Genomic DNA, 24,476 nt, shown 5'->3' with positions numbered 1-24,476 from the left:
AAACATAAATGCCAAAGTGCTTAGCTAAGCAGCACATCTAGACCAATGAGGAGCTAAGATTTTGCACTATGCATGAGCTAATTAAGCATTGTATTTAATCGCCACTCTGCGTATCAATAAACGAGACTTTGCTGATCACCACCTGGTGTCCGCGTCTCCCTTCTCCGACAAATGGTGAACCCCGACGTGCCCCCCGTCGCTGAAAAGAAAACGGGGGAGAACGCGCCACGGTCGGTGAAGTAGAGTTGGGGCCTGCTGCAACCGGGTCGGTGTCAAACGACGTAGGGAAGACACCCCCAGGAGCTACAGAGGTGGTCCTGGGCCAAACGTGCTGCCGAAGCCGGAGAGTTGCAACAGCGCTGACGACAAAAAATGGACAGGCAAGCAGCATATGATTTATTTATAGTACATATAGATAAGCTAGGGTTAAAAGAGATTAATCCCAGGAAGGACATACCGGGGTTGTTAGCCTGGGGTTATGCTAAAGGTTTATTCTCTAATCCTCACACCGTGCATGATTTGAATGAGTGGCGTAAGTTAAGGGATGCACTGTGGGAGGCGGTATTAGAGGATGATAAAACAGCAAAAAAGCTGGGAAAGATCTGGCGGGTAGTTCATAACGCACTACTGAAGCAGCAGGCGGAGAGAAGGGCGGCTCGGGAAGCAGTAGAGGCATATAAAAGAAATGCTCAGTATGGCGATAATGAGCCCCGAGCACCCAGCACGACCAGAGTAGAAATACCTATCTCTGGGGGGACAGCAGGAATGACAGACATGGCTAGCTGCGCTTGGCCCTCGGCACCCCCCTTAGAAGAGCTTGAGGAGGATTCCGCCGCGGCGGCGGAGGCAATTGCGGAGGGCGGAGTACCCTCGCCCTATGAGAGCGAAGGACCTCAGCCCAGCGGTGAAAAATCCCCTTGCCGGTCTAAGCCTAGCGTCCCTAAGCCTGCCGCGCAGCCAGACCCTGTCCCTGGGGCGGAAAGCGACCTGTGGGAGGAGATGGCTAAACGGCGAAGGGAGGCGTGGAGTATGTTAGCCAGACACGGTTTGGAGACTGGGGACGAGGGCGCTGTTGACGCAGCGAAAGCCTGGGCTTTTCCTGTAACGTACACCCAGGGAGTAGACCAGCAGGGACAAGTCGTGCAAGTGGGAGAATATTCGCCCCCCGATTGGAAGTTGCTAGCCCAGCTGAGACAAACAGTGAGTCAGTTCGGTTTCCGGAGCGAGCCAGCCAAGCAAATGCTAGATTTCTTGTTCGATACATACCTGCTGTTGCCAAATGATATGAGAAGTATAGTGAAGCTGATTTTCACGCAACATCAGCAGTTGCTATTTAACGCCCATTGGCAGGCTCTTGTTCAGGAGTCAGTTGCAGTACAGAGGGGCCCGGGAGATCCACTAACTGGAATTACAATAGATGAGTTAATGGGACTAGGACAATACCGTAGAACAGAGGCTCAAATGATTTCAGGACCCGATAAGGTCAGGGAAGCCATGCGTCTAGTAAGGAGTGCCATCGATCAGGTCAAGGATAGCTCAGGCATACCCATGTATATGGGGATAAAACAGGGAAGAGATGAATCCTTTGGGGACTTTGTAGATAAGGCTGCTGCTGCTATTGAAAAGGCAGGAGTCCCAGAGTATATGACAGGGGCGCAGGTTTTCTTGGTTAATGCACTAAAAGAATTAGGCTTGGGACTGCAGAAACAAGCCGAGTCCACACAGTCACAGGTGTTAGCCGCTCTTGCTCCGCTCCGTGCTTCTACGGCGGCCCCGGCCCCATCGAGCGACCACCGGCCTCCTTCGGCGCGATGCTATAGATGCGGAAGCGGAGGCCACTTCCGACGGGACTGCCGAGCCTCAGGAGTGTGGTGCCAAAACTGCCAAAGCAACACGCACAACACGTCAGCTTGCCGCCGCAAGTCGGGAAACTCCCGGCGGACCGTGCCCGGACACAAGTAGCCGCCGTGACATCAGCGCCATCTCCTGTCTCCAGCCAGCCACAACAGGGAGCCTGGGACTCGACCTGGCAGCCGCTGTAAAGACATCTTTGCTGACAGCACGCCCCACCAAAATCCCAACTGGAGTTCGTGGCCCGGTGATCATCAAAGGACAAGCTTTTGGAGGACTAATAGTGGGACGCTCTTCAAGCTCCATTGTAGGACTGTTTGTGCTACCTTGCTTGATAACTTGCTTACAAAATTTTATTCAAAAGACTGTTAGCAAAGCTTGGCATGCCACTCTTCTAGCTCAAAAAGAAAACGGGGGAAGTGTAGAGAGCCTGGTGCAGGAATGGCTGGAAGAAAAAGGCCATAGTCAGATCAACTTAGTGAGGCTAGCAAAGTGGGCCTCAGTCTCAAGAATACAGTGTCCTTGAGATAAGGAAGGCACGCAGAATTGAGAAAAACATAAATGCCAAAGTGCTTAGCTAAGCAGCACATCTAGACCAATGAGGAGCTAAGATTTTGCACTATGCATGAGCTAATTAAGCATTGTATTTAATCGCCACTCTGCGTATCAATAAACGAGACTTTGCTGATCACCACCTGGTGTCCGCGTCTCCCTTCTCCGACACCTTCATGCCTTGATTTTTATCTGTCTGCAATATTCTGTACTTAAAAATCAGCCAAGATGCTTTTCACAGGTACTCAGGGGCAGAAATGCCCTGAGCACTTTGGGAGCACATGAGATGCTCTACCTGGAGGTGTTCAAGGCCAGGTTGGACAGGGCTTGGAGCAACATGGGATAGTAGAAGGTGTCCCTGCCCATGGTATGGGGTTGGAACAGAAGGATCTTTAAGGTCCCTTCCCACCCAAACCACGCTGGGATTCTGTGATTCCAGGTGTCCTGTCTGTCCTTGGTGATACCAGACTTCTCCTGCAAAGCCTTCAGCTGCTAACAAGAGATGGGGTCAGGGTGGATGGGGATGGTGACAGGGATGTCCTCACCCACACTGCTGCCATCTGGGCCACGTGCAGGGCATTTGGAGTCAGAAGAGCATGAGCTGACATCCACCCAACATGATATGAGTGGGACAGGTGCTAAATGTAAATATCAGACACCTGTGGTGATAAGCAGCACCTGTAACAATAAAGACAAAGTGTTTTCTCTGCCCAGCGGTGGGGTGGCAGCCATGCCCACACCCCACGGAGTCTGCAGGCTCCTGGATATTGTGTCACTGTCAGGAGCACTCCAGTGCAGGGCCATCTTTAGCCACTTCTTTCACTGGTCACAGAGAAAAGAGTCACTGAAACTGGTGTCTCAGTCTCCAAATCTCCTTGCAACAGGTCATCCTGTCACCTTCAGGAGGGACCAAGCTTAGAGGAAGCTGTGAATGTCCTGACTGGAATAACTGCACGTATGTATCATACATATTATATAATTGATTATTGTCACTGTCATTAATGTCATATACATGTGACACAATAAGCCTTTCCCTGTACAAATAGGCCCCTAAACTACAAGGAAGTTCAAGTGAGTGTTTGAGGAGGATTCCAGTCTATTCATTCTTTGCATAATCCCAGTAACACATTAACATTCCCCAGAGCTATGCCAGTCCTCCCAGCAATGTTTTCCAGTTAATTTGTTTTGTTGTGAATCAAATCCTGTTAAATAAACAGAGCAGATCCATTTCATCTTCTTTCACATTTCTGAAAGGAAAGTATTTGGTCTGTATTTAACTGAGAGCTGAGAACAAGGCACTGCAAGGGAGAAAACTTACTGAGGGCAAAGTTAAGGGTGAAACACATGCACCTACACACACCTTCACCCATTTCTGCAAAAAAGCTGATGTAATTTTGCATAACTTGAGACATTTGTGATCTGACTTTTCTGGGTCACTGTTATTCCACACCATTTAATGTTCACAATAGCTCCCACTGAGTGCAGCTCTCTCCTGAGAACCACGGGATGTCCAAGCCCTGAGGCCTTTAATGAGGCACTGAGAAAAGAATTTGTGTGTCCTGAACTTAACGCATGGAGCTCACATCGAGGTTGCATCCTCACAAGAATGGACTTCCCTTCAGCTACAACACACGAGTCTTGTGCCCCACTCATGAAATGGGAAAAGCTGGGATGTCTAAAGGCAGTCCTGGGAGAGCTCAGCCTCTCTGTGCCTCATCAGGATGTGCCACCAGGCAGCGACAGTGACAGCCCAAGCACACACAGCCCTTCCCTGAGGTCACCCGTGTCACTGCCACCAGACCCAGCACCACTGTTCTGCACAAAAACCGCTGGAAACGTGTAACGGTGGTGGTGTTTTGCACCACTTAATTAGTGGTTTGTCTCAGTCTCTTGTGTCTTCACTCAGAGCCAGGATTAAAAAAACACACAAAGGAAACGAATTTTCTCATGTTCAGGATTGTTTTTATTAAATCTTATCAAAAGCACAGAAAGTTCAGCAACACTTCTAGCTACCAGCTAAAAGCGAGCAAAAGAGAGCAAGATCCAGCAGGCTACAAGGTCTCTTAAAGCTAAACAGTTTAATAGAGAATTAACACCTATATTATTTATACTTTTAACCCAATAACTAAATTCCCATGACCCTCAGTGCAGCACTAACTATCCAACCAGAAATTACTGCCTGAAAGCCATGAAGGAGAAGGAAGATGAGCCCCAAAAGAGATACCACCCAAAATCCTTTATCTTGTCCCTTATCCATTACTACATTATAAAACCTCACATTTACAACCCTTCACCATGTGGAATCACACACTTGTATTTAACTACACCCCTGTGATTTTAAAACCATCACTCAAATTTGGAAGTTTCTCCAAGGGCTCAGGTCCAAAGCAGTGTTCTCCATGGGGTCAGTGCCAGAAAGCTCAAAAACCCAGGTTTCTGGGATCCAATAGATTATTGTTTTGTTTTGTTTTGTTTTTTCCCCACTTAAGAGCTACTTGTAGGACAGCAGAAAATAAGAAGAGTCCTTCTTGGAGGAACAAATCAGCACGGCCGGGTAATTGTGAAAGCAGATGGTTCCAAGAGGGCAGCAGGCCCTGCAGTCCTGAACACTCCCGTGCAGGGGAAGGCAAAGAGACATTTCTGCCCACAGAGCTACCAACACCCAGGGGACCATGCCCATGACGAAATGTGCTGGCAGGACACTGGAAAAGGAGACAACAGTGACAGAATCCACCTCAGACGCAGCTGAGGGAGCTGGGAAGGGGCTCAGCCTGGAGAAAAGGAGGCTCAGGGGGGCCCTTGTGGCTCTGCACAACTCCCTGACAGGAGGGGACAGCCGGGGGGGTCGGGCTGTGCTCCAGGGAACAGGGACAGGAGGAGAGGGAACGGCCTCAGGCTGGGCCAGGGCAGGCTCAGGTTGAGTATTGGGAAATTTCTTTACTGAAAGATTGTCCAGCCCTGGCCTAGACTGCTCAAGGCAGGGGTGGAGACCCCATCCCTGGAAGCGTTCAAAAAAGGCGTGAATGTGGCACTCGGGGACATGATGAGGAGGTGTAAGATCACAGGTTGGACTAGATGACCTTAAAGATCTTTTCCAACCCAGCTTACTCCGCGATTCCACGGCCGCTGAGGCACTGAGGGGGCCGGGGCGGGGCAGTGAGCGGGGCTAATCCGCCTCCGGGCCCGGCCCCGCCCCCAGGCTCTGTGCCCGCCCCCCGGCCCGCCCCGCGCAGGCGCAGAGGCGCAGCTGGGCCGCATGCGGTTACCAGCCGAGCCGGCCGCGAGCGGCGCCGCGCGCGCTCCGCACCTCCCGCCCGCTCCCCCCGCGCGCGCGCTGTCCGCGCGCCCGGCGGCCACAGGTGAGAGCGGCGGGCGGGACCATCCGGGCAGCGCTGGCGGGGGGGGGGCGCGCGGGCGGCAGAGCGGGACCACGCGGACCCCGCGGGCCTGGCGGGGGCCGCACGGGCGGCACGCGGCGGAGGCGGGAATTTCTGGCGGGAGGAGCGGGCAGGGCACCGGCCCTCAGCGACGGGCGCGGGAACGGCCCGGGGGTCGCTGTCAGGAATGGCAGCGCCCGGGGCGCGTCCCCCGCACACAGCCCCCGCTGAGGCGGCGCCGGTGTCTGTGGTGTCCAGGCGCGGGGCAGATGAAGTACATCCTGGTCACGGGCGGGGTGATCTCGGGCATCGGCAAGGGGATCATCGCCAGCAGCATCGGCACCATCCTCAAGTCGTGCGGGCTGCATGTCACCTCCATTAAGATCGACCCCTACATCAACATCGACGCCGGCACCTTCTCCCCGTACGAGCACGGTGAGTGCCCCGCGTGCTCGGGGTGGGGTCTGCCGGGCGGCCCCGGGGCTGTCCTGGCTTGCTGTGAATCATCTCCTTTGTACGAGCCTTTGTGCCTGGTCCTGCCTGCGGGAGCTGCAGGCTGAGCCTGCCAGCACTGCGGGCTGGCTGGTGCGGCTGCAGTGCCCGCAGCACAGATGTGCTCTGGCCTGCAGTGCCCACAGCTCACAGCACAGATGTGCTCTGGCCTGTTCTTGCTGCTGCCTTAAGGACTCAGTCCCCAGTGTGCTGGTCTCTCAGTTATAGAATGCTTTTAGTTCTGTTCGCCACTCCTAAACTCTGGCAATCAGGGAAGGATTTTCCTTATATTGAATTCTTCCACATGCCTGATGTGTGTGCTTGTGCCCGTTTCTGTGCAGGGGAGGTGTTTGTGCTGGATGATGGAGGAGAAGTGGACCTGGACCTTGGGAACTACGAGCGCTTCCTCGATATCCGACTCACCAAAGACAACAACCTGACCACTGGGAAGATCTACCAGTATGTCATTAACAAGGAGAGGAAGGGAGATTATCTGGGCAAAACAGTCCAAGGTGATGCAAAAACTTCTTTCCTGGTGCTTAGAAATGCATTCTCTATTTCAGTCCTGGCTGGATGCTATTGCCTTTCATCTTCACTTGAGGCTCTGCACCATCCCAAACACATGCTTGTGTTTAGACTGTGCTGGACTTGGGTCCAGCTGTCTAATGTACCCAGTGATAAATGTGAACAGACTTCACACCAATACACTTTGAGGTTGTTTGTTAGCTGGTTAAAATGGTTGATGCTTTTCTTAACTCATGTCATTAGAAAACCGAAAGGATTTGTGAGTGTCAGATCAGTCCCTTCCCTTTTTAACCACTCTCCACAGCTGGTTGACAATAGGGCTTTTACAGATGGTTAAAAACAGAGTAACTTTCTCTCCTTAGAGCAAAGAACAGTTTGTGCTTGAGTCTTTCAGTTTAAAGGAAGTGTTGCTTACATGTGTTTAAATTAAGGCAGGGTTCCATTTCCTGCCAAGGCGCTTGAAAATCACAGCCAAGAACAACCACTTCAAAAATGCATAGTTCTTTAAAGACACAAATTCCTGCTCAAGCCCTATGGGAAGAACTGGCTAGTGACTGTCAGTAATTTTCTTTGTAATGAGTTGAGGGATAAACGTGTGTGTGGGGCTTTAACCCTTGCCTGGGTTTTTTTTTCCAGTTGTTCCCCACATCACAGATGCCATACAGGAATGGGTAATGAGGCAGGCACGAATTCCTGTGGATGAAGATGGCATTGAACCCCAAGTTTGTGTGATTGAGGTTTGTAACTTTGAGAAAGTAGGTAATTTTGTTTCTTGTATGCAGTAACCTGACCTATATGCATATTTTGCATATTTCTTTACAGAAGTATTCCACTTTGCATGTTATTGAATGGGTTAAAGATTCCCCTTGTTAACTTTGCTTACTCTAATCTTTTGAACTGCAACCTGCAGCTGCCTCATGAGGGTCAGCCCCTCAATACCCCAGGGAATGGCTGGAGATGAGGGAAAGGTTCTTCCCTCAGCCAGAGGGTGCTGGGCACTGCCCAGGCTCCCCAGGGAATGGGCACGGCCCCGAGGGATGGACAGGGGGGATTGCTGGGGGGTCTGGGCAGGGACAGGGGCTGGATTTAGTGGGTCCCTTCCAGCTCAGGATATTCTATGAATTAACTTACAGAATGAATTTTTTAGCTCTTGTAACTTAATATGCCAGCCTGAGTTAATTGTGCTGTGCCCTCTTCTTCCTTGGTGGATGGAGGGAGGGGAGGTAAATCCCCCTCTGGAAACGGGTGTCTTTCCTCCTCAAAGTGACCAGTTCAAGCACAGACATGTGACAGGGAATGTCACAAGTTAGTGGTGGCAGTTTTCAGTGTGGCTATGGAACGTTCTGCTGCCAGCAGGAGATGGAGCAGGGCTCTGATACTGGCTGCTGGGATATGCTGATGCAGGAGAGGGAGCTTGTCACAGAGCCCAGGTCATGGTGACTTGGACTCTGCCTGCAGCTTGGGTGCCAGTTTCTGTGCCAGGATCACAAGCCCAGATGTGAAGTACCAAGGAGGCACTGTGACAGGGCCTGGGAGGCTCCAAGTATAATCTTGTATCTGTTCCTCTATATAGTTCCTAAAACTTAACAGAAATTTTGCTTCTCAGTGCCACCTAATGTTCATAAATCATAATTTTCACATCTAAGTCTTTTCTCTGAAGAGAAAATAGAGGTGAAGCTGATGTCTCTGGAGAGGTGCTGCCCATGGGGGAAGCTGTTTTTCTTGTGGCTTTTTGATTTGTGGGGAAATGATGAAGGTAGAATAGTACCTGGAGTAGATTGGAGACTGTGAAAGTAGTGTATGCAGCTGGTAAATCCTGGTGCTTTGAGTGGAATAGAATCACAGAATATCCTGAGCTGGAGGGACCCACAGGGATCATCCAGTCCAACCCCTGTCCCTGCCCAGACCCCCCAACAATCCTCCCTGAGCATCCCTGGAGCTCTGGCAGCCTCGGGGCCGTGCCCATTCCCTGGGGAGCCTGGGCAGTGCCCAGCACCCTCTGGCTGAGGGAAGAACCTTTCCCTCATCTCCAGCCTGAGCCTGCCCTGGCCCAGCTCCAGCCCTTCCCTGGTCATAGCAGAGATTGGAGCTGGCCCTTGGGAGAAAGCTGTGTTGGTGTTGATGCTCCTTTAGGCAATCAAAGGGATGTGCTGGGGAGGTGTTTGTGTGTTGTTATGTATATTTTCATGTCTTTAGTGTGCCCTTTGACCAGGTGCTGTTGTGGCAGTAACTTTAATTCCCCTGTGTGTGTGTTGCCAGCTCGGGGGCACCGTGGGGGACATTGAGAGCATGCCTTTCATCGAGGCCTTCCGCCAGTTCCAGTTCAAAGCCAAAAGAGAGAATTTCTGTAACATTCACGTCAGTCTGGTTCCCCAGGTAAGGACCTGAAACATATCGGTGGTCAGAGGCTTCCTCAGTCCAAAATTTCCTAAATCGGTGTTTCTGAAATGCTGAGTGATGTTAGTAGAGATTTATATGCTTGTGTATTTAGAAAGTCTTGCAGGAATCGAACAGGAACTTTTTAAAGGGTAATAAATAAAGGCTTAGGAGTTGCAGAAATGCAGCATGAGCATTCCTTGTGTCAGACTGAACTGGATTTGGCAGAGTAAATTGATAATTATGGAGTGCAGATCAGTCTTTGTTCTCTTCTCTCTTTTTCCCCCTTCTGTCCAGGCCAGGTGATTTAGAGAGAAAAATTAGAGATACAAAACATGAGGTATTTGGAGGGAGCAGTGGATAAACCTTATGTTCTCTGTCCCTCTCCTTCCTGCACTATGGGCAGATTGGAACTTGGGTTCCTGCTGTTGCTTTCAGTCCTGGGAATTAAAATGGGCTACATGAGGTTCATGTGAATTGTCCAAGAACTCATTCAAAGCTTTTATGAGATGTCTGAGAGTCCTGATGAACCTGCTGATTCCTTGTTGCTTATCACAATCTGATACACCAACTGCTCTTCTCTGACCAGCCAAGCTCCACAGGGGAGCAGAAGACCAAACCCACCCAGAACAGTGTTCGTGAGCTCAGAGGTCTCGGGCTCTCTCCAGATCTGGTAAGGTTTGTGTTGCATGGCTTTGAGTGTAAAAATCAGGCACATTGCAACAGCAGTCTTGTTCAAGTAATGCTGAAGTTGAGAGCTCTTGTATAGTGGTGATGTTGTAAATAAGGAAAAGAAATGGAGTTGTGGGGTTTTTTTCTCAAATCACAGAGAGTGCACAAAGACCACTCTATTTAGAGGTTTATTTTATGAATGCCTGAGTATTTCTGTTTTGTGTCACAACCCTGATGTTGCTGCTCTGTTAGATTGTTTGCAGGTGCTCCACTCCTCTGGATACCTCAGTAAAAGAAAAGATTTCCATGTTCTGTCATGTTGAACCAGAACAGGTAAGGTTTGCTGGCTGTGCTTCCTTGCAGTAAATATTGGAGCTGTTTGTCAGATGCTGAGGGGAGTTTTGTCTCAGTGCAGCAGTTCCAGCTCCTTCCTCACACATGGACCTGTTGCTAAACCAATTCTTTTTGTGCCAGTACCCAGGTTTTCTTATAAGGTGGTTGGTTTAAGCTTAGAGAATTCTGTGGAATCCAAGGTGATTTCTGAATCACTGTTTCGACCTTCATTATTCCACATTCCTTATGTGAACATTAAAGAATGAGATTTTCCAGTATTTAGAGGCAAAAGGATTGCCCAAAATTAGTTTTAAAGGATATATGACTGTACTTCATACACTACTATTTTCATAATACTATTCTTCTGCCCAAGAATTCTTGAGGAGAGATTTCACAGAGAGGTTGAAATGGTGTTTGGGAGAAGCATTACTTCACTTTAAAGGTTGTGATGTGCACAAATTTCCGTGTTTCCACGATTCTTTCTATCCTGAGACTCTTAACACACTGTACTGTGGACCTTGGAAAATAGTCAGAAGTGTGTAGGCTGAGTATTAGTACTTTCCAATCCAGCTGGAGCTCGAAAAATGTTTCTTTTTGTGAAAAACTGAGTATAACTTCACAATCCCAGGTTCTGTCAAGTAATTTTTATTAATCTGCTCTACAGCAAGACCAAGCTTGAGTCCTGCAATTTCAAGCACTGCACTGCTGGCAATAATGTTGATGTGTCATCAGTAAAATATCTACCTCTTCTTGGCCAGGAATTCAAAATAAGCTGGCTCCTGTCCCTTTCCAGGAAGTTTCATGCAGTTCTATGCAGTTGTTGCTCTGACTGATGTTGCACTTGGATTGAGAAGTAAACAGCACTGAGGCTAAAAAAAGAAAATGTGCAGCCAAGGAGGTTTGGCTGCTGCAAAATTGAGCTCTGCTTTCATTTGAATCAGTAGAAGTGAGGATTTAAAAAAGTTTTGCCAGTGTTTTTTGGATCTTTAAAATACAGGTTCATTATTAATGGACAGGTGACAGTTGTCCTGAACCATCTTTTCCCATTTCAGTGAACTAGAACTGTTGATGTAGATTTTCCTCATTAACCTAAGAATTCTTTGCTTATAATTGTGTAATCCTAAATTTGCTGGGGGGCACCCTGTAAAGTGGATTGCTGTACTGGGGTCACAGATTTCCCTGGGTTTCAGTCAGACTGGGAGCCCTGGTTAGGAGGGACAGTGGTGGGAAGGGGGAAGCTGTGCCTGTGGCAGTTTGGCTGTAGCTTCACTTGGGATTCTGTATCACAGGAGTGTCTCTGGAGTGTTCTTTGAACTTTGTGTGCTGCTCACATAATGTGCTGGGCAGCTGACTCTGCTGCTGGTTACTGTGTTATAGCCCTTCCCAAGGGGCTCCTGGGAGCAGTAAGTGCTGAAGAATGCCTTTTTCAACCAGAAGGAAACCAGTATTAAGCTATTGATATGTTGTATTACTCAACATATTATTTTTTTGGAAGTTTAGGTGGTCATATGATTTTCTGCTAGAGACAGGAACTCTGAATATCTGAGTAAAAATGATTGTAGAGCACTGGATGCTTGTGTTTTAATGCCACCCTTATTTTTATGAACAGGTCATTTGTGTTCATGATGTCTCCTCCATCTACCGGGTTCCTCTGTTGTTGGAGGAGCAGGGAGTTGTGGATTACTTCAGGCACAGGCTGGACCTTCCCATCGAGAGGCAGCCCAGGAGGATGCTCATGAAGTGGAAGGAGATGGCTGACAGGTGAGCTGCGTGCTGGGCACCCTGCAGCACACCTCAGGATTGGGATCTGTTCTTGCTTGTGTGTTATTTCCTGTTCCTCAAATGTTCTTACATGCTCACATTGTTTTTTTCCTTTTGCTCAGAGTCCCATCCAAATTTTGAATGTTTCCAAGGTGGGGCATCCACAGCTGCTGTAGTGACCTGTGCCAGTGCCTCACCACTCTCATTGTACAAAATTTCATCCTTATATCTAAACCTAAATCTCCCCTCTTTTACATTAAAACCATCACCACTTGTTCTGGCACAACAGACCCTATTAAAATGTCTGTTCCCATGTTTCTCATAAATCTTCTTAATGGAAGGCTGCCATCAAGTTTCCCTGGAGCTTTTTCTTCTTCAGGCTGAGCCACCCCAATTCTCTCAGCCTTTTTCCATAAAATCCTGTGAGATAAACTTAGTGAGATACTTATCTTATGTTGGAAGTGTACTGTCTGAGTCAAACCTAGCTTGAAGTGATTAAAAGTTGGACAACTCTGCTCTCCCTTTTTATAAAAAAAACTCTCAGTAACATTACAGAGTGTTGAAATCCTGTTGTAGCTATATGGACATGTCAGGAGTGTCAATAAAAAATACATTTGAGTGTGCTTTCAGGTGAGTAAGACAAGTGGTACCTGTTCTGAGACTCCTTGGACACTGGGGTTTTTTCTTTTGAGGAGTACACTCAATGTTCATGGGGAAATAGTGAATAGAATCTTTTCAGAAAGGGCTTGAATGTCAACTGAAGCCTTAAATATATTTGCTCTTATAAGAAATTAATTTTCAAGATCTAGATGCATTCCTTTATTTCTGTGCCTGACATAAGCCAGCCCTGTCAATAACATTTCCTGTTGATGGGGAAACCCTTGGTCACCAGCTGGGCTTGTAGGTATTTAGCAGTTCTTGAAACAAACCCTTGGCTGTGGCCAGGAATGCTGTGTGCATCCTGTGCTGCCAGCTGCCAGGGATTGCAAGTGTGGGCAGCACAGCCTTAGGACTCCAGAAATGCTTTCTGTGTTTGTAGCTGCTGCTCTGAACTCAGCAGCAGCATGGGAAGATGGCATGCAGCACAAACATTCACCAAGCTGTGCTTTGATCCTCTCCTAGGAGTTCATTGCAGCCTTTGAATCTAATACAGCTTCCTGGAAAGGCAGTTTGGATCTGCTCAAAATGGCTTTTCATCACCAGGAGACATGAGTTAATTTATATGTGCCTTTCTGCAACTCTTTTCCTCATTGTTTTGGTTTTGATCTCACTTTGATGTTTCTAAATCATAATTATTACAAAAGGTCACTCTTCCAAAGATGTCAGCTCTGTTGGACAGACTGAGGAGCCAGCTGTTTGTTCCCTGAGAATCTGAAGAGAATGGAAGTGATTGCCATCCGTGTCCTGTTACTGCTGCAATAACCTGTGTGTGTTCTGGGCTTCTGTAGGTACGACCGTCTACTTGAAACGTGTTCCATTGCCCTGGTGGGCAAATACACCAAATTTTCTGACTCCTATGCATCTGTCATCAAAGCCCTGGAGCACTCTGCCCTGGCCATCAACCACAAACTCGACATTAAGGTAGGGATGGGTCTGTGTGGGGAAAAAACTCCCCCTGTCCTACTTCACCTGCAGTGCTGCCCATCCTCATTCAGATTTTCACAAACCCATAGACAGAAAGGGAGGAGTGATTGAGCCACTTAACATCCAAATTGTCCTTGCATCAAAACACCTGTCTACATTATAACAGCAATAAAATAGCAATAAAATAGCTGTTATCAGACCTAAACCAGCCTCTCCTCCTGTGAGCTGCACGAGGTGTCTGGAGTGGATGGGAACTCCTCAGTGCTCAGCGTTGTGTGCTGGATGGATTGGAGGAGGGCACTCTCTGCTTTAATTTCTCTACCACTTGTTGCAGGTGATTTTTTTGGGGGGTTGTTGCTGTTAACCTTGTGGTACTCAGGTTTTATGATGCTCCTGCCTTAGGCTTTATTAAGGTTTTCATGCTGGTTTAGCTGCACAGATGCTTTTAAGGGTCTTGCTCATAGCTGGATGCTCTGAAGAGGTGGAGTATGTACCTGTTGCCAGAAATTTTATTTTCATTTCAATAGACTTCTAAATGCCCAGCAGTTTGATGATGTCAGTGAGTCATGGAAATAGGTGGTTGCTTTTTAACAGTACTGCTCTAGGTCAGGGTTTCCTTTCAATTTCCAAAATCAGTAGAGTTGAAAATAAGCAGAAAAAGTAAGACTGGTAAAGTGCAAACCCTGCACATGCATCTCTGGGTATTCCACAGCTGTGTCTGGGTGGCTCAGAAGTGAAGTTAGTTCTGTGAGCCTTGTGCATGGAGATTTTTTTGCTAAAGAACTGATTGGTAGTTTTGCAATTTCCAAAAAACAAACAAAAAAGGACAAGATGGTTCTTTTAAAGGGTTAGCAGCCTGCCAGAACGTCCAGAAGTTCAGAGATACTGGAGATGAGAAAATGGAAAAATTGCAGGGTTTTTTTCCATTGTCATAGCACTCTAATTACAGCACCCTGTGTTTCACCATACCCTATTTCTTCTTCAGTGCCTCTTGGAGAAGATGTTTATTAGATGAGAGAGGGATAGTATTTTTTTCCTCTCTGTGTGGTGGTTTGTGTCAGCACAGCCCCATGTTGCCACCTTGCTGTGCTGCATTAACAGCTCACATTTAACATTACAGGCTGGGCTCAGGGATTGGTGTAAGTCACAGCAGAGCTGCAGAGAGGGGAGGACAGAGAAATCATGGGCTCTGTGCACCAAGAACAGGGTGGTGAGGAAAGGAGTTTTGTTGGCTAACAGATGGGATATCAGCCCAAAAAAAACTTAGGTATTCATTAGGAAACAAATCCAGAGCTGTCCAGGAGGAATGATGCTATCTGAATTTAATTAGAATTCATGAGATCCTGTACACTCCTGTGGCAATATCTCCTCATCCTTTTTTTTGGATTTCTTCCCAGTACATTGACTCTGCTGACTTGGAGCCAGAGACTCTGCAGGAGGAGCCTGTGAGGTACCACGAAGCATGGCAGAAGCTCTGTGGTGCTGAGTAAGTTCTGCTGTGGCCTTTCCTTGGAGAATGTCTGATGAACCTGCTGCTGCTGACAGATTGGAATTAAGGGCCTCACTGGACTCTGTTCTCAGCATTGTCTGACAAGGCCCCAAACACCTCTCAGGGGCATTTAGGATAAGATGTTAAATGGAGAATTGTTAAATGTGGTGGAAATGATCATGCTGGTGAGGATATGCACACCTGCATGATCAGGTACAAACAGTGAGAGGAAATGAGGAGAAAGGAAAGGTACTGGTGAAGGCTGTTAAAGCCAGAGTGATAATGGGATGTGTAAATGGGGTAACAAGTTCTTCAGAAATAAAGTTTGAGGGGTGGAAAAGCCTTAGTGTGCAGAGGAGTGCCAAAACTTAGCACAGCAGCAAGTGGGGGCTGTTACTGCTCAGGGTGGCAGGATTTGAGTGAGATCAGAAGAAAGAACCTCCTGCAGAGTTTGGTGTTAGGACATCCTGACACTGTAGCCAAGAGGTTTCCCAAGCATGGTCCTGGCTGGGTGATGTGTTTGCAAACATGTTTGGTGTTAGGGGTGTGTGAGTCCCACAGGATGAACCATTTCAGTATGGTAACCTGCAATGTATTTGGCATCTCTCTTTGGGAAGGTAAAATTTATAAAATATTTCCCTATAAATTCCACTTTATGTGACAGCTGATGTGATGTAGAAACTGCTGCAGCCATGCCTTGGCACTTGGCTACTTCAGAGCCCTTTCCAGGAGAGAGGTCTTGTAAGCCCAGGATGTTATGGGAGGGAGCTGATATGTGGGTGTGTGGCTTGGGGCAGCCATGCTGAATGGAATCTTTTCATCCTCATGCAGTGGAATTCTGGTTCCTGGTGGATTTGGTGTTCGAGGGACAGAAGGCAAAATTCAAGCTATTTCCTGGGCAAGAAAACAGAAAAAACCATTCTTAGGTGAGAAACATGTTTCATCCATAAGAAGAAATAAAGCAAAGGAAAGGAGGTTGAACAGCAGCCTAACTGGTGTGCAGCAGGAGCTCCCCTGAATTTCCCTGGTGTCTAGGATGAGCAGTTTGCAGCCAGTTGTCTGAGGAAGGCAGTGATCTGGGCTGGGAATGCACTCTCATCCCTGGCTAGCTGTGAATTGGTCAGAGTGGGCTGGGATGTGCTGCCAAGGAGTCTGTAATGAGGGGAGAGCAGTGTGGGGGTGTTTCAGATCAGGCTGTGCTGATCCTGGCACCAAGAAATGCATGACTGCATTTCAGTAAAGTGTGTGTGCTGAGAGACTGAACTGGTTTGTGAGCAGAGGGGATGGGAGAGGGAGGGAAGTAAAGCTTGTCAGGACTACAGGCTGCTAAATCCCAGTCAAAGATCTGCCTCATCCAGGTTTTCCTCTGACTCAGGAGACTCTATGAAGGTGTGTGTGCTTTGCAGCCTGGGCTCAGAGCTCCTTGTCCTGAGCTGCTCCATGTCCTGCCTTTCCTTCCCCAGGAGTCTGTTTGGGAATGCAGTTGGCAGTGGTGGAGTTTGCTCGCAGTGTCCTTGGTTGGCAAGGTAATGGCACAAAACCCTTCCTGCTTTTGGTCATTTCTTGGCTTGCTTGAGTAATACCTGTGATTTTAAACTTTTCATAGCCAGGTTTAATTTTCTACCTAGACCTGTAAAAGTCCCTATCTCTTTTGCTAATTCAAAGTAAAAAGAGCAATTTCCTTACCCTATTTAAATAAAAATCAATGGAGTAAATAATGCTTAGAATGACAGAAAGCTTCCTATTGCTTAACATGTGGTTCAGTTCCTGAATGAAACACCTCGGTGGCCTGTGTGTGCTGGGCATCCCAAATTCCCACTGCAGCCAGTGGGAATGAAGCCCAAAAGCAGTTCAGCCAGCCAGCAGCTGCAGCTCCTGCAGTGAGAGGAGTTCCCTTCTGAGCCCCACTGCTTGAATTGAGCAGGTCCCTGTTAACTTCAGAGAGTGCTAAATTGACTTCTCAGCCTGATTTTTGATCCTCTCCAATAGTGAGGGTTAGGAAAAAGGAGTTTCTTAGACCACTCTGCTCCTTTCCCCCACCGTGCCTTTATTTCTGTATTTGAAGGTGTTGAACATGTATTTTTCCTGAATGAGGGTGGGTTATCCTAAGAAATGGATACCAAACAGTGCTGAGAGCCCTGTTCCTGCTGCCTGGGGTGTTGTGTGCCTGAGGGGGGGCTCAGCACAGCTGGGCATGAGGAGCAGCTGTGCCTGGGGCAGGTCCTGTAGGTTATGTCAGGGTGTGAGCCACTCCATGTTTCTGATTGCTGAATGTTACTTTGCAGATGCAAACTCAACAGAGTTTGACCCCAGAACTTCTCATCCAGTGGTGAGTTTATGGTGATTTACTTGTGATATCCTTATTAGACTTTCCTACAAATCCCTGATCATGATTGCCAGAAGAAGCTGTGGCTGCCCCTGGATCCCTGGCAGTGCCCAAGGCCAGGTTGGACATTGGGGTTGGAGCAGCCTGGGACAGTGGGAGGTGTCCCTGCCATGGCAGGGGTGGCACTGGATGGGATTTAAGGTCCTTTCCAACTCCAACTGTTTTATGATAGCTACAGATAAACCTGAATTCCTGGGAACATTTATGGAAGGCTCTGTGTTTCTGGTCCAGGGTCCACCATAATGATTGGCTTCTGCTATAATGTAAAATGCTACTCAAAGTGAGGAAGTTACCAAAAAACAGCTTATGATATTATTTATCAAAGAGTAAGCAATTCTGATTTGGGGGTTTTGTTTCCATAAATTGCCTGTTTGTTTGACATGCAGTTCAGTAAACAGCACAGTATTGGTGTGTGCAGTCTGTGTAAACTCTGACTGGCCATTTCCTATGTGAAAGTTTCCTGAATATCCACAAACCCCCCATAGGTACTGTGCAGCCTGTACTGAACAACTTGACCAGCTAACCTAGTTCTGTTGGTGTGCAGTGTTCCTTGGGCTGGTTTCCTTGGTTTTTTGCATGAATGTTGGTGGGATTTTTTTCTTTTAATGTGTCAGAGTCTGCCTGTTGTTGTTGTTGTTCCTCCCTGATTCTCACCTCCCTCTAAATTCTTTCCACAGGTCATAGACATGCCAGAACATAATCCTGGGCAAATGGGTGGGACAATGAGGCTTGGCAAGAGAAGGACACTCTTCCAAACCAAGAATTCAATCATGAGTAAGGCCCTTCTTCCTTCTTCTGGAAATGTTTCCTGGGAATGGCTTGTATGTATGGTGGGATGGGGCAGTGAGAGCTGGGGGTGTTGAAGCATCCTTGAATGGCAGGGGAATGGGGATCAGGGAATTTGATCCCCTCCAGAAGTGGCAGATTCTGAAGGATGCTGATCAAATGAATCTGTCAAAAGCTGTGACCACTGATCTAAGCAACATCTTACTTGTGCTGCAGGGAAGCTGTATGGAGATCACGATTTCCTGGAAGAGAGACACAGACACAGATTTGAGGTAAAAATGCTCATGTAGGTATTGAGCATTCCTGTGTAATCCAGACACAAGAGTTCATGGCTTGTTTTCTGGTTTTCTAGGTCAATCCAGAACTGAAAAAGTGTTTTGAAGAACACGGTCTGAAGTTCGTGGGGCAGGATGAGGAGGGAGAGAGGATGGAAGTGGTTGAGCTGGAAGGTGAGTCCTTAAGCAGTTGGTTTGTGGGTGTGGGATGGACAAGGGAAAGTGTTTGGAGGGTAATGGAGCAGGTTTTCATGTGGAACCCATTCAGACTGTCTTGGAATGATTGCATCCATAAAATGATGGTAAAACTTAAATCCATTTATGGACAAAAGGCATGGAAATGATTCTTCCCCATCATCAGGGCTTCAGCATAATCAGGATTTCACCTGCAGCTCAGCCACAAGCCTGAGAGATTGACATGAATGTTTTGTTTGTTCCTCTCAGAGCATCCTTTCTTCGTTGGTGTTCAGTATCACCCCGAGTTCCTCTCCAGGCCCATCAAGCCATCACCCCCATACTTTGGGCTCCTCCTGGCATCTGCAGGGAGACTTACCCACTACCTACAGAAGGGCTGCAGGCTCTCTCCCAGGTGGGTTTAAGACAGATCCCAGTCAGAGCTGTCACAGTACAGTGCTGCTTCCTGCAGGATAACCCAGAGCATCCTCTTGGCACAGAGTTCTGGGGATAACTTGGTATTGCACCACCCCTTCTTTCCACTCTCCTTTTGAAAGCTCAAACCTGGTGTGTTGAGGCTGATTGTGGGGCCACAGAGCTGTCCTGCAGAGAGGCCCTGGCTTCAGGGAGAGCAGATCTGCAGCCTTGTGCTGTTAGTCAGGGTCTTTGGGGAAACTGAGAATGGGGTTGCTCTTTTACCTCATGGGCTTTTCCCCTGCATTCCTCAGACAAGTCCCACGTACCTGTTGGCCCATAAGAAACTTGTTCCTCTTGCTGGTTTAAAGAACTGGCCCTGGTGGTTGCAGCCTCGTGGTTTTTTTCTGCTGACTTCAGCTTTCTTTGTTTCAGTTTGCAAAGCAAGTGGTGTTTTGGGTGGATTTCATGGTGCAGATACTTGGTGCTGCTGTTCCCCAGTGCCTGCAGTTCTGTTTGGCACTCGGGACTGTGCAACAAATACCAACAGGTACTGAGCTGTTCTCCTCACAGAGAGCATCGAGGGCTTGCTGAGTGCTGACTGGCACTAAACAAAAACCAGACCAAATGCAGAGGAGAATTAGCAGTGCCTGTATCAAACCCAGGCAAATGCAATGGCAAAAGAAAAGTGTTGTCTTTGTGGGCTGAGCTGCAGTGCAGCTGCACCACAGGATTCCTGTGTCAGTGTTGACATCACAGTGGTCAGGTGTGCTCCAGAAGAGTTCCATGTGTGAGGGACTCTCATTTCAATGCCTCCAAGGGTTGAGGGATATTTTAATTCTCTGATTTTGCACATTTGAGTTTGAAATTGAAGTTTTCCCTCTGCTGCAGCATCCCACATTAATTATCAGTCCTTAAAGTCCTTGTGCTTCCTAACCCCAAATCTTTTACTCCTGCAGGGACACCTACAGTGACCGGAGTGGCAGCAGCTCTCCTGACCTGGAGATAACAGAGCTGAAATTCCCTTCAGCAAATCATGACTGATTCCTGGTAATGTTTAATGATCTCAACCTCTTCCTTTTGGAAAAAATTTCTTGGCCAGTCTTTGCTCCTGGCCACTGACTTGCACATGTAGAAAGCTGGCACACCATGAGATGTGCTGGTGCTCACACGTGTTCCAGCTGTGCTGAGGGCTGAGTGCCTCTGCCTGTGTAACAGCTGGGTTTGGGTGTCCCCTTAGCAAAGTGACACACAATAAAATACAAATACAGAGGAATTCGGGGTTACATTCAGGTAAAAGCACCAGTGGAGCACATACTCCTAAAAATGGGGGCAGAGCTGTGCAAGGGGTTCCTGGGTTTGGGAAATTCAGTATTTTGCAGTTCCTCACTATTGCAAAAGAACATCTTGGTAGTATCCATTGTGTCCATCTCCTGGGACAGCAGTTCCTCAGACCTAGCTCTGGTCTGTAAGGGCTGCAGGTGGTACAGGGATGTGAAAACTGCATGTACACAGTCCAGGGAAGGAGAAGACACGAAAACCTGGCACTCAGACTGCACCAGCAAAACAGACAGACTTTAAATTTGCATTCTTTGTCTGTGCAGTAGGTGATCATGGGTGTGACAGCTGGTCCTGCTCTGGCTGGTTTGTCTGGGGGTTTTGCAGGAGTTGAGCAGCATCTGCACACACGTCTGGGGTGACAGCAGGGCTGCACTGCTGAGTGCCAGGGCACTGAAGAGGCCCAGCCCTTCCCTCTTCCTCTGTGTAACTGACACTTCAGAGTGGCTGCAGATGGGAAAGCAGGGCCAGCCCCAGTCTGTCACAGGAGTGCTCCCCATCCCTGGATGCAGGATTGGGATTGCTGGATGTTGGGCTGTTCCACAGCTGGGTCAACACCAAGAGTTGAAGAATTCTCCCTGTAAATTTTTATCCTAAAGATACACTGAACCTTGGTCTCACTGACAGTATCCCATGTGTCCCTAATGTGGCAGGTCTGGTGTCCCCACATGAGGAAGCTGTGGGGACAGTGGCAGCATCCCTGGGGCTTGTCTCAGCCCAGCTCTCTTGGGGCAGCAGCACAGTGAAAATGTTGTTTTGGTGCTGCCATGGGCAGGGCAGGGGGTCAGTCCTGGCTGGGCACCTCACTCCCTGTGCTCTGTGGATGTGGGTGTGTGGAAGGAGCCGTGTCCAGGGGAGCAGTTCAGTCCTTTGGTGGTGCCACAGTGTCCCTGGGAAGCTGAGACACTCCTGAGCTGGGCACAGGGCTCCTGCCAGGCTCTGCCTCCAGTGCTGTGCAGTTCTAGCTTGTGGTTTTCCCTGTCAGTAATTCCTGCTCCTTTTCTCTCTCCCCCTCCAGGTGTGTCCTTGCTGCAGAGAGGAGTCTCCATTAGGTTCTCCAGGTGTTCTTACAGCAGTAGCTCCAACACCCTCAGCTTTAGGCTTTCCTAACTTAAGGGTTTATAATTTTTATTCTGAGATCCCGTCCCTTATTTCCTCAGCTCTTCTGTCCTTCCTTTATTTCCTGTATAGATCTTGGTTATTTGTGGAGGAGAGTTCACAGAAGCTCCTCTAGACTTCCTTCAGTTGCTCCAGCTTGGAGGTCAAAGCAAACTGGGGTGTAGGATTTGCTGTGCTGAGGGGAATCCCATGGCACAAATCCTTCCCAGTGCAGGGAGTGCTTGGTATCAGGGTGCCTTGGACACTGACAGTGCAGTTGCTTTCTCCAGTCTTTCTCCTCCCTCCTCAGTCTTTACTTACTGGTGAAATTATGAATGGCATGAGATTTTGGGGGCTGGCTTAGTGTCTGGGCTGGGCTGTGCTGCTGAGAGGGCTCTGGGCAGCTTCATGCAGCCTTTTTAGTTGGATTTTTTTTTTTTTTCAGGGAAAGGGGAAAGGGGATTTTTGGTTTATTTTTTTTTTCTGTAGCATTTACAGTAGCACTGGTGCTCTTGGTGCATTCATTGTCACTATGAATTTATAACCAGGAAGATCTTCCTGGAATTGTGTTACTCTGGGAGATGCTCAGCTCTGGCTGACATCCACTGCAGGGATGTGATTAACTGGGATCAGGCTGGGGGGCAGGAGAACAAAGCTGCCAGGGATCCATGTGAGCCCTTCCCTGTGCCAGCGCTCCTGGGGCTGGGGAAACTCCGACCCCTTGCATCAAGGGGACAGAGTGAGACACTGAACCACTTCCACTGCTGCCTTGAACTGTGTCCCTGCCCTGGGGCACAGCAGCTCCTGGTGCTTTTTAATGGATTTGAAGTGGAGCCTTTTGTTGCCTTTTTGTCCACGTTGGAGCTGTGTGAGCTGTGTGTGCCGTGCTCCTGCAGTTCCCAAGGGTTGTCCCTGAGGGAGGGGCTCACCTCCCCTCGCTGTTACCTGGGTTGGGGTGGGTGTTGCTGAACTGCCTTGGTTCCTGCCTGCTGCTGCCTTGGAACACCCTGTGTGGCCTTTGGTGATGAAGGGGAAAGGAAGGAAAGAAGGGAAGTGTCTCTGTTGTCTGATGTCACACACTCAGACTTCAGCAGCTCCGTGGAGTTTGGGGAGGGCTGCACGTTCAGACCTGGCTGAGCCACGAAACCAAACCCTGTCCTGTCCCTCCTCAGTGATTTCCTCCCCAGCCCCCCGTGCTTTAGTCCTCTAAATATTCCTTTATATTCCTTTAAATATTCCCTGTAAAGCTGCTGTGAGCCCGAAGAGCTTCAAGCATTTCTGGTGTGCCAGTTGCAGCTGTTGTGCAGGAATGTTGTGCAGGGTTGCAGAGCTCTGCTGCTGCCCAGTCCTGCCCTGGCCTGGCCACTCCTGGGGCAGGGTGAGAGCCTCCCTCACCTGCAGCACAACCGTGGTTTTTTCTCCTGAAATGTTTGTTTTGGCCAAAACCATGCAACTGACTCGGTCATTAAATGCTCATTTGTAACAAACTGAGGAGCCCTGAGCTCGCTCTGTTCCTGCCGGCTCGGAGGGAGGGAAGGAAGGAAAGGGCTGAAGCACAAAACTGCCCAAGCTTGAATGAATCCCCTTGAAGGCAGCGAAAACTTGTGAGCTGTATTCACAGTGGGTTTAGATGTGGAGCTCCAAAGTCTGAAGTTCTGGAACTTCTTCCAGCAGTGGAGAAACCTGGGGAACCTGGGCTGAGCCTGAAGGCTTTGCAGGGCACAAAACTCTTCCCAGTGACTTCGAGGTGCCCCAGGAGTGTTTGTCCCACCCCGCTTCTCCACAGCTGGGAGTTTCTTGCCCAGTGCACCAGGCCCATGGTCAGAGCTGTGTCCCTGGGCCATGGGGTGATGTGTGTGGGGTGGCTGTCACTGCCACCACTGCTGTCAGCCCTGGCTCTGCGTTCAGTAACAGCTCCCCTGGGACAAGTCCTGTTAGCACTGTCAGCCAAAGGCAGCCTGTGGTTCCTGTCCCCTTTGATCCCTCAGTGGGCTGTAGGACTGGGCTGTCCCTCTGCTCCCTGCTGGGCCCTGGCTGCTCCCAATTTCAAGATCCTCATGGGAGAGCTGGGGCAGGGGGGCAGAACCTCCCCACTGGACCAGGACTCAGCACCCCCAGGTGCCTGGGCAGGACTGGGCTGTTCCCCTGGGTTTGTTGGTCCCACAGTAGCCCAGTGGGATGGGGAGCTCCACCCTGAGCTCATGCACTTCAGCTCCTGAGCTGGGACTGCAACAGAAAGGAGCAGTTAAAGAGCATGCAGTGAAATTTATGAATAAATTGGGCGTCCCTGGGCCTTGGCACAGAGGTTTGGTGGCTTTGGGGCCTCGCCCAAGCACTGCAGTCCCAGCCCAAAAAAAGGATGGATCCAGCTGTGCTGCCAGAGGCTGTGGGCAGACACTTCTGCTGCAGTCCCTGAGGGAAAGGTGGCACAGTGAAGCCCCGGGACACTGAGCCTGGCAGGGTCCCTGTGCTGTGACAAGTGGCCCCAGGGGTGAGACACCTGGCCAGGAGCTGGGGGCAGCAGAGCTGGGCCTGCAGGGAGAGACCTGGGGGCTTCTGGCCCCTCACCTGCTGCTCGAGGACTTTCCAGCACCCTCCTCCCTGGGCCTGGGTGCCCCTCAGCTGCCTTCTGTCACCAGCCCCTGCAGGAGGTCACCAGGTGCTCCATGGGCAGGTCAAGAGGGGACACAAACCCACGGCTCTGAGTACACGGGGGTGAGACCCTCACTCCATCACTCATCACCCCTGTCATGGAGGACCAGCCCTGTGGAGCCCCAGCAATGGGGCCTGGCCCCTCCGTGTTCCCCATCCCGTGCCCCTGTGGGATGGAGCAGCCCCAGGCAGCCCTCGGGGGCTCCTGGCGATGGAGTGTGTTGGGAGCATTGGTGGCACTCAGGGCTGCAAGGGCTCTCTGGACATCTCCCTCAAAGTCCAGGAACAAGGAATTGCAAAAGGCTCTGTGAGCACACGGAGGATGGGGGCTGTCAGCCTGG

The 24,476-nt window shown here is 49.2% G+C and overlaps 1 protein-coding gene across 1 annotated transcript; it reads left to right on the top strand.

Moving 5' to 3' along the window:
• Positions 1-5,640: 5,640 nt before the first annotated feature.
• On the top strand, positions 5,641-22,970 carry CTPS1 (CTP synthase 1). The gene is made up of 19 exons (XM_014881313.2): positions 5,641-5,762; positions 6,039-6,215; positions 6,614-6,784; positions 7,434-7,534; positions 9,057-9,173; positions 9,763-9,846; positions 10,098-10,178; positions 11,788-11,939; positions 13,388-13,520; positions 14,921-15,009; positions 15,844-15,938; positions 16,476-16,538; positions 17,298-17,341; positions 18,076-18,172; positions 18,401-18,456; positions 18,537-18,633; positions 18,904-19,048; positions 20,007-20,097; positions 21,404-22,970. Exons 1-18 carry the CDS (start codon positions 5,660-5,662, stop codon positions 20,089-20,091), a joined length of 1,890 nt encoding a protein of 629 aa, XP_014736799.2. The 5' UTR covers positions 5,641-5,659; the 3' UTR covers positions 20,092-20,097; positions 21,404-22,970.
• The last annotated feature ends 1,506 nt before the right edge of the window (positions 22,971-24,476 follow it).

The sequence above is a fragment of the Sturnus vulgaris genome, chromosome 24, assembly GCF_052056855.1.
Source record: "Sturnus vulgaris isolate bStuVul1 chromosome 24, bStuVul1.hap1, whole genome shotgun sequence".
NCBI lineage: Eukaryota > Metazoa > Chordata > Aves > Passeriformes > Sturnidae > Sturnus > Sturnus vulgaris.
This window is presented reverse-complemented; position numbering and strand designations above follow the sequence as displayed.

Excerpts from the sequence above, each read along its gene's own strand:
- CTPS1 (XM_014881313.2), top strand. The coding sequence starts at position 5,660 with ATGCGGTTACCAGCCGAGCCGGCCGCGAGCGGCGCCGCGCGCGCTCCG. Across the intron at positions 6,216-6,613 it reads CTTCTCCCCGTACGAGCACG|GGGAGGTGTTTGTGCTGGAT; the intron begins GTGAGTGCCCCG and ends GTTTCTGTGCAG. Across the intron at positions 19,049-20,006 it reads GGCTGCAGGCTCTCTCCCAG|GGACACCTACAGTGACCGGA; the intron begins GTGGGTTTAAGA and ends TTACTCCTGCAG.